Source organism: Netta rufina, assembly GCF_964035555.1.
Source record: "Netta rufina genome assembly, chromosome: 5".
NCBI lineage: Eukaryota > Metazoa > Chordata > Aves > Anseriformes > Anatidae > Netta > Netta rufina.
In genome coordinates, this window is record NC_140128.1 from 46,911,906 (window position 1) to 46,923,779 (window position 11,874).

At 43.5% G+C, this 11,874-nt stretch overlaps 1 protein-coding gene across 1 annotated transcript; it reads right to left on the reverse strand.

The window, feature by feature from the left end:
* Positions 1-8,137: 8,137 nt before the first annotated feature.
* On the reverse strand, positions 8,138-9,076 carry LOC311210201 (olfactory receptor 5J3-like; the record flags this gene model as incomplete). Its single annotated transcript, XM_084287991.1, has 1 exon — positions 8,138-9,076. One exon carries the CDS (start codon positions 9,074-9,076, stop codon positions 8,138-8,140), a length of 939 nt encoding a protein of 312 aa, XP_084144117.1.
* Positions 9,077-11,874: the final 2,798 nt, after the last annotated feature.

Below are 11,874 nucleotides of genomic sequence, written 5' to 3' on the forward strand. Positions count from 1 at the left end.
GAGTAGTTGTTATAGCATATCCAGCTTTACGTTGTCTTTGCGTAACAAAACTGCTCCCATCCGTGAACCAAGTTTCTTCCGCATCTTCCATAGGCTCCTCCTTAAGGTCTGGTCGGCTGGAATACACAGTCTCTATAGTTTCTAAACAATCGTGAATCACAGGTTGTGCCGGAGCATCACTAAGAAAAGAGGCTAGATTCACAATATTAGTTATCACAATTTCCACGTTGTCCTGTTCTACCAATATTGCTTGATATTTCAAAATCATCAATTCTTGTTTAAGTTGTTTAAAGACTTTTTGTGCTTCTCCAGTCCAGACTAACTTTGACTGGTTAATCTTTATCAATTCACATAGAGGCTTTACCAATAGTTCATCATTATAAATCCAAAGGCGACACCAACCTGTCGTTCCTAAAAAGGTTTGTAGCTCCTTTACCATTTGAGGTTCTGGAGTCCGGCAAATGACTTCCTTATGTTCAGTTCCTAGTTCTCGTTGTCCTTCCGAAATTTCAAATCCCAGATAGGTCACACTTTGTTGAGCCAGCTGGACTTTCTGTCAAGAGACTTGATATCCATTTAAACCCAGAAAATTAAGACGACTTATAGTCCATTGAATACAACTCCCTTTAGTCTCGGTAGCTATTAAGAGATCATCTACATATTGTAACAAAGCACCTTCAGTGTCCGGAGGTATCCATGTTTCGAGTTTCCTTGCTAATTGGTTTCCAAAAATAGTGGGGCTATTCTTGAATCCTTGAGGTAGTAATGTCTACGTAAGCTGCGTCTTTCTGCCTGAATCGGGATTTTCCCATTCAAAGGCGAATAGGTTTTGGCTTTCTGTGGCTAAGCTAGGCAGAAGAAGGCGTCTTTTAAATCCAGTACGGTAAACCAGACTTGACTATTCTTTAATTTAGTCAGCAAAGTATAAGGGTTTGCCACTACTGGATGTATTTCCTCAGTGATTTTATTTATGGCCCTCAAATCCTGAACTAGCCTATAGCTTTTTCATCTGCCTTTTTAATTGGCAATATGGGTGCATTGTATTCTGATTCACATTCAATCAATAATCCATACTGTAAAAATTTATTAATTATCTCTTTAATTCCTTTCCTATCTTCTATCCTCAAAGAATATTACTTAACCTTAACGGGTTTCTGTCCTGGCTTTAATTTAATAATTATTAAGGTCACATTTTTAGCTCTTCCAGGGACTTCAGTAGCCCACACTCCTGGACATACTTGATCTGTGATCTCTAAAGGTATTTCACTTTTAGGGTCAGTTTGTATCAGTGCCAAGCTTAACATATTTATTAGTTGTTTTTCTCCTATTCTTAATTCCATTTTCCCTTTTTCAAAGACAATTTCTGCTCCTACTTGCTCTAATAAATCTCTACCTAAGAGTGCCCATGAGGAGCTAGGCATATATAAAAATCTGTGTATGCCCCATTGTTTCCCTAACTTGTACTTCAAAGGTTCACAAAAATAAGCCTTTTCGGTTACACCTTGTCCTGGTTTCAGTTAGAACAGAGTTAATTTTCTTCCTAGTAGCTGGTAGAATGCTATGTTTTGGCTTAGGATGAGAAGAGTGCTGATAACACCCTGATGTTTTAATTGTTGCAGAGCAGTGCTTATACCAAGCCAAGGACATCTCAGCTTCTTGCTCTGTCCTGCCAACAGGCAGGCTGGGGGTGCAGTAAGAGCTGGGAGGGGACAGACCCAGGACAGGTGACCCAAACTAGCCAAAGGGGTATTCCATACCATCTGATGTCAGGCTAATACCATCTGATGTCAGGCTAAACAATACATAGGGGTGGCTAGCCAGGGGGAGGGGGCCGGACTGCTCGGGGCCAGGCTGGGCACCGGTCAGCGGGCGGTGAGCAACCGCACCGTGCATCACTTGTCCGTACACACCACTAGTAGTGGTACTATTATCATCATTGTATTATTATCATTATTATTATTATTTTGTCTTATTAAACTGTCTTTATCTCAACTCACGGGCTTCAGTTTCCATTTCTCTCCCCCGTCCCAGAGAGGGAGGGGGAGGGTGAGCGAACAGCTGCGTGGTGTTTAGCTGCCGGCCGGGTTAAACCACAACACACCTTTTACCCTAACATAATAATTCTGTGAAGGCATTAATGCTTGATTTAGAACTGAATACGTTGCCCCATATCAATAAGAAATTTCACTTCCATTCCTCCGCTAGCTTCATTATAACCAGTGGAGGATCCGCTAGGGTAGATTCCCCAGGTCCCCGTTATTCCTGTTGAAATCAGGGGTCGATTACCCTAGGAAAAGGCTAGTCAATTTGTCCTCCGAAGCCAGGTCCAAACCGTTTTGTTTTATTTATTTATTTATTTATTTATTTATTTATTTTCATTACATTTCAGAGTTGGTCCAAAAATTCCATAGGGGTTTCTTTTAGACCTTGTTGGAAGCATATTCTCAATTCCCAATTCATCCAGGTTTTAGTATTTACTTAACCGTTCATAATTTTCAGGATGATTCGGGTCTTAGTGGGGGTCGGTCAGGGGAATGCAATTGTCCACAGTTCCCTGAGCGGTCCCATCGGCAATCTGAGCTCGCACATGAACTCAGGTAGTTTTAAGAGTTAACTGCTTTTCTGTTTCTGTGACAACTCTCTCGGACTCATCATGGTCCCTTTGCCCCAAAGGGCTAACACCCATGATTTTAAGATCTCTGCCTCTGGCAGAGGCAGAACTATTATCATTCCTACATCCTCTTTCCCTGCTCATTCAACTTCAAACACCTTTAACACTTTCAACAACCCTTTTAACACTTCCTTTATCTTTCTCCAGCCTGTACTTCTCTAATGCCATCATCAAAGGCTCAGTCAGGGGCCAACTTAATTCCGTACCTTTTCCCACCAAGATGCTGAAACAACATCAGTATACAACATTTCATCCTGTTCTCCTTCTCAAAAAAAAGCAACATTAACTGTAGCAAAATATTATAGTTTAAAGTTCCATTTAGGGGCCACTTTTCTCTACATTCCAGCTTATAAAGCGGCCACCACTGATTACGATATTTTATCAATGTTTTCCTGTTTTCACTTCCACCGGCAGATCCTCCAATATCCTTCCAGTGACTTAAAACACATCCTAACACACTTTTCTTTAAAATTTCACTGCTTGTTTGCCCCCCCATTTTCCAGTTTACACTTTCAGAATACACATGTTACTTGCAAAAGCGTATCACAAAACGTATCACTCACAAAAATACGGGCACGCATTATCTTTCAGTAGCGATGTCACAAAACTATTACTATTACCAGGAATATTGCCAAAATCACAATAACAATAGTCAGAGTCAAATTCCACATGCGATAAGTCAGAAAACCGAACTGTGTAACACCGTAACGATATCTTTCTTATAACAATGCCACGAACCTACTATTACCACCAGGAAAATAGCCAAAATCGCAGTAACAATAACCAGAGTTAAATACCATACTCCATGAGTCAGAAAACCGAAATAGACAACACAATTCCAGATGGACCTTAAAGCGAGCTCTTTCCTTAAGGTCCCCAAATATACTTATGGTGCTTACCACAAAGTATATACCAAACACTGCCTCGCAGAAGATCACCTTCTGACTTACAGACAGTTCCAGATACAGATGGACCCCAAGGTCCCCAGATATACTTGTGGTACTAACCACAAAGTATATACCAAATACTGTCCTGCAGAAGTCACCTTCCGACTTACTGGACAGTCCCAGATGACCGGTCTACCAGAAAACCAAACCAGAATAAAGAATATACTCACTTACAATGATGGGGTCCTTGTCTGCCTCCGCAGTGATCCGGTGAGTCGAGGAGTCCCTCCGGGAAATCCCGGGGGTACCCTAGGGAGTCCTGTTCCCAGCGGGTCCTGCGGTCCGGCAGAGAGGTTGTCCCATCTGGGTCGCCAGATTGATTCAAAGATCGAAGCCGAAATTCCTTTAAGCGGTATATTCTTTATTGCAGCGCTGGATGCACGGGGGATCTCTCCACCTATCGTGCATACCCAAAGCAAAAAGCAGTCTTGAATTTATACAATCAATCTATCAATATTCTACAAGCACCTATACATATGCATTACCTATCCCCGCCTTCCCTCGCTTCTCATGCTAATTAGCCTTTTGGCACCTTGCGCCTGCGTAGAGCCTTCCAAGAATTGTGGGCAGGGGTCTTTGGGACGTGGGCAGGGGTCTCTGGGAGGAAGACCCCGAGTCTTCCTCACAGTGTACTTTTCACCTTTGGTCAAGAATCTGCTGAATTGGCATGTTTCTTAATTGCGAGAGCTGGTTGTTGCCAATTCTTCCGTTTGTTGTATCTTTATAATGAATTCCAATGTCCAGTTTTGAGATTTATAGTCCTTACGTTTGTTTCTCTGTCCGTCTGCCGCTTCCTTATCATGAGTTTCAGTGTCTTGTTTCGAGATATACAGTCCATGTCTGGGGATTGTCCTTGCCTCCCCAATGCCTCCCCAATACCTCCTTAATCAATTGACACATGCACCTAACTTGGTGTCATCTGTGAACTTACTGAGGGTGCACTCAATGCCCTCATCCAGATCATCGATGAAGATATTAAAGAGGACCGGCCCCAGCACCGAGCCCTGGGGAATGCCACTAGTGACTGGCCTCCAACTGGATTCGACTCCATTCACCACGACTCTTTGGGCCCGGCTAAACAGCCAGTTTCTAACCCAACAAAGCGTGCGCCAGTCCAAGTCAAGAGCAGCCAGTTTCTTGAGGAGAATGCTGTGGGAAATGGTGTCAAAAGCCTTGCTGAAGTCAAGGTAGACCACATCCACAGCCTTTCCCTCATCCACCCAGCGCGTCACTTTGTCATAGAAGGAGATCAGGTTTGTCAAGCAGGACCTGCCTTTCATAAACCCATGCTGACTGGGCCTGATCGCCTGCTTGCCCTGCAAGTGCTGCGTGATGACTCTCAAGAGGATCTGGTCCATGAGCTTCCCTGGCACTGAGGTCAAACTGACAGGTCTGTAGTTCCCCAGGTCTGCCCTCCGGCCCTTCTTGTAGATGGGCGTCACATTTGCTAGCCGCCAGTCAACTGGGACCTCCCCCGATAGCCAGGACTGCTGATAAATGATGGAAAGCGGCTTGGCCAGCTCCTCTGCCAGTTCTCTCAGTACCCTTGGGTGGATCCCATCCGGCCCCATCGACTTGCGCACATCCAAGTGCCATAGCAGGTCACCAAACAGTTCTTCGTGGATAGTGAGGGCCACATCCTGCTCCCCATCCCCTTCCGCCAGCTCAGGGTACCGGGTATCCAGAGAACAACCGGTATTGCCGCTAAAGACTGAGGCAAAGAAGGCATTAAGCACCTCCGCCTTTTCCTCATCTCTTTTAACTAAGTTTCCCCCTGCATCCAGTAAAGGATGGAGATTCTCCTTAGTCCTCCTTTTTGTGTTGATGTATTTATAAAAAAGGTTTTTTGTTATCTTTAACAGCAGTAGCCAGATTGAGCTCCAGATGAGCTTTGGCCTTCCTAATTTTGTCCCTGCACAGCCTTGCTACATCCTTATAGTCCTCCCTAGTGGCCTGCCCACTTTTCCAAAGATTATAAACCCTCTTTTTTCTCCTAAGCTCAAGCCACAATTCTCTGTTGAGCTAGGCTGGTCTTCTTCCCCGCCAGCTCATCTTTGGGCCCGTGGGGACAGACCGTTCCTGCGCCATTAAGATTTCCCTCTTGAAGAGCGCCCAGCCTTCCTGGACCCCTCTGCCCTTCAGAACCGCCTCCTCTCCTTCTTTATTTTCTTATTAGACAACTTCAAAGTCACCTTTCAGATTGCCTGGTTGCTATGTTTTTCAGAACATGCACAAATATTTTGAATCTTACAATGCCGCTATTAACTTCCTTTGCATTAGTCCTACGGACAACAGCTGATAATAACAGTAATCACAAGGAATAGTTAAAACCTTGAGGTAAGATTTAGGTACCTAAACTTGGGCAGATGAAAATTCAAAAATGTTGACCTTGGCTGGTCATGTTAGATCTTTCCATAGTCCACAGAGAAAACAGGCAGCTTTGGTGGCTTTACCCAGCTGGGCAGCTGAACTCCACCACAACTGCTCTCTCTCACTTTCCCTCCTCAAAAGGAAAGGGTGAGAAAATATGATGGAAAGGGCTCAAGTGTTGAGGTAAGGACAGGGAGATCACTCAGCAATTATATTCATGGGCAAAACAGACTCAGCATAGCGAGATTAATGAAATTTATTACCTATTACTAACAAGCTAGAGCAGTGAGAACAACAAAAATAAAAATAAAAACAAACTAAAAACACTTTTCCCCATCCACCCTCTTCTACGTCCTCCCCCTGAGTAGAGCAGGGGAATGGGAACTGTGGTCAGTCCTAACACTTAGTCTCCGTTCCTCCTTCATGGTCGCTCTCTGCCCCTGCTCCATGTGGGGTCCCTCTCACGAGATGTCGTCCTTCCCAAACTGAGCCTGCGGGGACTGCCCACAGGCAGCAGCTCTTCAGCTCTTCAAGCACTGCTCCCACACGGCTCCATCCCAAGGGGGTCCATCTATCAGGAGCAAACTGCACCAACACGGGTCCCCTGTGGGCAGCAGCTCCCCCCAGGCCTCCTGCTCCTGCATGGGCTTCTCTCCATGGGCCACAGATCTGGCCTGGGGCCTGCTCCTGCAGTGTCCTTCAGGCCAACATCCACCTTCTCCACCAGGGGCTCTTCCACAGGCTGCAGCGTGGAGATCTGCTCCATGTGGGACCCATGGGCTGCAGGGGGACAGCCTGCTCCACCAGGGGCCTCTCCACAGGCTGCAGGGGAACTGCTGCTGCATGGCTGGAGCACCTCCTGCCCTCCTGCTACCCTCACCTTGGGGGCTGCAGGGCTGGTTCTCACTTCTTGCTCTCACAGCTGCTATTGCACAGCAGTTTTTTTTCCCTTTCTTAAAACTGCTCTCACAGAGGCACAAACAACATCGGTATCCAAAGACTTCAGAGAACTTGCAGGTGACTTAAAACCTCTGTAATGCAGTGCCGTTGTGTTATACTGACTTGGAGTTTGCTGAAATAAAGCTTTAGTAAGAGGATTTATCTGTCTTTCCATATTGCACATCCTTCAATTAGCAATCTTAGAATTATAGAATCATTTAGGTTGGAAAAGACCTCTAAGGTCACCAAGTCCAACCGTTAACCTAGCACTGCCAAGTCCACCACTAAACTGTGTCCCTAAGTACTGCATCTATGCCTCTTTTAAATACTTGCAGGGATGGTGACTCAACTACTTTCCTGGGCAGCCTTTTCCAATGCTTTACAATACCTTCAGTAAAGAAATTTTCCCTAATATCCAACCTAAGCCTCCCTTGGCACAACTTGAGGTCATTTTCTCTTGTTCTATTCAATGTTGTTTGGGAGAGGAGACCAATCCGCCACCTCACTACAACCTCCTCTGAGGTAGCTGTAGAGAGCAATAAGGTCTCCCTTGAGCCTCCTTTTCTCTGGGTTAAATTACCCAGCTTCCCTCAGCCACTCTTCATAGGCCTTGTTCTCTAGACCCTTCACCATCCTTGTTGTCTTTCTTCGGACACACTCCAGCACCTTGATGTGACTGGCCTCCAACTGGATTTAGCTCCGTTAAATCTGGATTTAACACCGCAACTGTTTGGGCCTGGCCACTCAGCCAGTTTTTTACCCAGCAAAGCGTACACCTGTCCAAACTGTGAGCAGCCAGTTTCTCCAGGAGAGGGCTGTGGGACACAGTGTCAAAAGCTTTACGAAAGTCTAGGCAGACAACATCCACAGCCTTTGCCTCATGCACTAAGTGCATCACCTTGACATAGAAGGTGATCAGGTTAGTCAGGCAGGACCTACCTTTCATAAACCCACGCTGAGTGGGCCTGATCACCTGGGTGTCCTGTATATGTTGCATGGTGGCATTTAAGAAGATGGCACTATGCTCCATAACCTTTCCCAGCACCAAAGTCAGACTGACAGGCCTGCAGTTCCTTGGGTCCTCCTTCTGGCCCTTCTTGCAGATGAGTGCCGCATTTGCTAGCCTCCAGTCAACTGTGACCTCATAATCCACATCCAAAACAATGGGGGTTTTGTACAGATTCACCCCAGATGCCACTGTGGAAGGCTTTCAACACATTAAGACTTTCCTCTTCAGCAGTTTCCTTGCAGCACATTTCACGCCATTGTTTCTCAAGCTGTATATTAAGGGGTTGAGCAGAGGAATGCCCACCGTATAGAACACAGAAACAGTTTTATCAGTGCTCAGCAAGTGGCTGGAGCTGGGGAAGAAATACATGAACAGGATTGTGCCATGAAATGTGAAAACAGCTGTAAGGTGGGAGGCACATGTGGAGAAAGTTTTTTGCCTGCCCTTGGCAGAACGGATCTTCAGCACCGTGACAACGATGAAGAAGTAAGAAATGATGGTGATTGTAAAAGTGGTTGCCTCAAACAAGGAGCCAAATACAGTAACAAGGACCTTGTTGAGATGGGTGTCACTGCAGGAGAGTTTTAGGAGAGGGAGGAGGTCACAGAAAAAGTGATCAATGACATTTGAGCCGCAAAAGGACAATTTTAGCAAGCCATGGGTGTGTATCAGTGAATTTACAATACCCCAAAAATAGGATCCAGCTATTAACAGTACACAAACCTTTTTGGTCACGGTGACAGTGTAGAGCAGAGGGTTACAAATGGCCACATAGCGGTCATATGCCATTGCAGCCAAGAGAAACATTTCTGTGGTGGCAAAAAGTGCAAAGAAGCCATACTGTATAAGGCAACCACTATATGACATTCCTCTTGACACTTTTAAAAAGTTGAGCAGCATATTGGGAGTAATGGTGGAAGAATAACAGACATCTAAGAAGGACAGGTTGCTGAGGAAAAAGTACATAGGGGTATGCAGGTATGGGTCAAACCTAATGATTAGTATCATTCCTAGATTGCCCAACAAGGTCATCCCATAAATCAAAGAAAAGACAGCAAACAGTGGAAGTTGCAGGTCTGGTCTATCAGTTAATCCTGTGAAAATGAAGCTAGCCACAGTGGTATGATTCTCTTGCACCATCATTTTCATTTAAGTGTTGCCTGCTGGAGTAGAAAAGGAAAGCCACATATCAGAGCATAGGATGGATTGTCAGCATCCCTCACTACAGTCCCTGTGCCACTCATCCCCTTCAGTTTTGGCTTTTACACCTAAAATTATAACCAGTTATCTCATTTCTTTCTAGGTTCCATTGGTCCCCTTTCTTCTCTTTTATTTTCCATAATTACCTTTCTCCGACATAAGATGGAACAATCCCTGCTATTCAAGAAGATACATAGACCAGACCCATCAAAATCCATGGAGCTGAATTTTGGAGGAAGTGAAGGGAGCTCAAGAAATTTTTTAGCCTACCTCCACGCTCCATGGTAGAGTTCCACTATGCCAGTGGTATTCCTGAATTTGAAGCAGTCCTTGATGCCCCATACCAATGGAGAATTCACAGCTTCTGCAAGCGTGCCTTTTACCCTAATGCACTTTTGAATGAGTATTTCAAAACATAATGACTAACATTTTCTAAAGTGGTTGATATTTTGAGGTGATTTTACTGGTTTGTGAAATAACTAACAGTCTGTTGGCAGACTGAATTTTAGAAGGCATCAAGCACTCACTGTTGCCCATTTCTTGGAATAACTTTGAAGAAATGGTCCCAAATTAGGGGCTTGTAAGCACACTGTTTTCACCACACACATTTGATGCATGTGACTATCTCATTTGTACAAGCTGCAGTAGCAGAAACCCAGGAACAAATGTACAGGAAAAGAAGATTAAAACAAGCAGTAAGACCTAAACCATTTTAACCAGCAAAGCAGAAAAAACTCTGAGAGACAATGAAAACTCCTAGGTACTTCTTAGCTCAGAGTGGAGAATATTGTCCTCATAAAGAGCCAAAACCAAGCATTCATCAATAAATAAGGCTGTAAGCTGGCATCATAGCTTTCATACAATCATAGAATGTTTTGGTTTGGAAGGGACCTTAAAGACCACCTAGTTCCAAACCCCTGCCATGAGCAGGGATGCCACCCACTAGATCAGGTTGCCCAGGGCCTCATCCAACCTGGTCTTGAACACCTCCAGGGATGGGGCATCCAAAACTTTGCAGGGCAAAATCCATAGCTTTAAGTCTCTTTCATGCTTGCTCAGTACCTTTGAGACATCATATCTAAGTCAAAGCATCTTTTAAAAATCTCAATAAGTCATAATATCTTTTTAAAATGTTCTTAAAAGCTACAAAGTCATATTTTTTTCTTATTTCCAAAGCAACAGATGAAGAAGCCTCATTCATGTTGTTTATGCTTTACTCCTTAAGCAGTCATTTCCAAATTTGTGATGCTGTTTTGAGAGATTCCAGTTTAGGAAGGTACTTACGTTTGAGTGAGGTGCCTCTCTCCTGATTTCAGCTATCTGAAAGGAATGCTTCTAGTGTTAGCACTTTCCTAGGTTAGGATACGATGGTCACTTCTGTTGTAAGATAGTTGCCTAGGACAGGTGACTTGAAACAAACTTGAAGATGATCATTTCTTCTCATGGAGTACCACTGTAGCAGAGACTAAGGTGATGTGAGAGTGCCCAGACAGATTAGCTTAGATCATTAAATGTTAGAAGATACAGACCTTACTTTATGCACCTGGAAGACCAAAATGCTCTTCCATCCATTGAGCTAGATTCATGCACAGGAAAAATTATCTTACATTAGGTGTTTATGACACAACCTAGACATCTGTAACTAGCATTATTAATAAAGAGTAAGTCTTAAATGTTTTATAGCATATCTGAAAAGTACCAGTGTTTATGTTGAAAGAATCATGGTGTGATTTACTATTGTGATGCATTTACCATGTGGGGCATTTTCATTATTTGGATATTGACAAATTCAGTCCTAAGAACCTTTTACTTCCTGCCTTTGATTCATTATGTCATTATCTGCTATGTCCAGTCTTACATGATGGAAAACAGAAAGAAGACCATGAAAAGTTTTATAATTTCCTAAAGAAGGCTTACCACTGTGTTCCTCTCATTAAAGGTTCAAGAGAAGATTGATCTTCCAGATGCTTTTCTTAGAACAAAATACCCTGTAAGGTAAACATATTTCATGTTAGAAACAAACATTGGCATATTGTTGCAGAAAATATCACAGAAAATAATTGTATTTTCTTTTACCTGCTTCATTTCATTCTAGGACTGGTTCTATATCTGTGTTAGAGAAAAGTTTATTGGAAAAAATACATGTATTGGAAGAGTTTGGTGTAATTTTTCTGTGGAGACACTCAGCATGAATAGGAGGAAAACAATTTTGAGAGACAGGGAGAGAGAAATGACTGATAGCATTGAAGTTTGATGCTTATTTTGGTTTTGCAAAGATAACACCTCTTGCTTCTCTTCCGTCCAGTTCAGGATAAGGAATATCAGTAAACTCCAAATTATTTAATTCCATGGTCATCTGCAATTTATACTTACTGCTATAATACTTCCCTGTGTGAGAAGGGAACCAGCCCCATTGTACATGCAGAGAATCCCTCTCTCAGATGAAAAAACTTGTTGAGATGGAAATGAACTCATACTTGCATTTATATTTTTTCCATCCAGACACCTGGAACAACTGACCAGTACAAATTAATACTACTATTTCAAAACAAGCTTTCAGTATAGAGTAATTGCTCTCAGTTGAATTGTCCCACGAGAAAAGCGATTTATGTTTACAACTGCTTCTATTATTATCAAGTGACTTAAGAGTATTTCTACAGGCTGGAACTAATCAGTGCAGCCAAAGCCACTCAGAGATTGATACAACTCATTTATGAGCTACCATCATTATGTCGGCT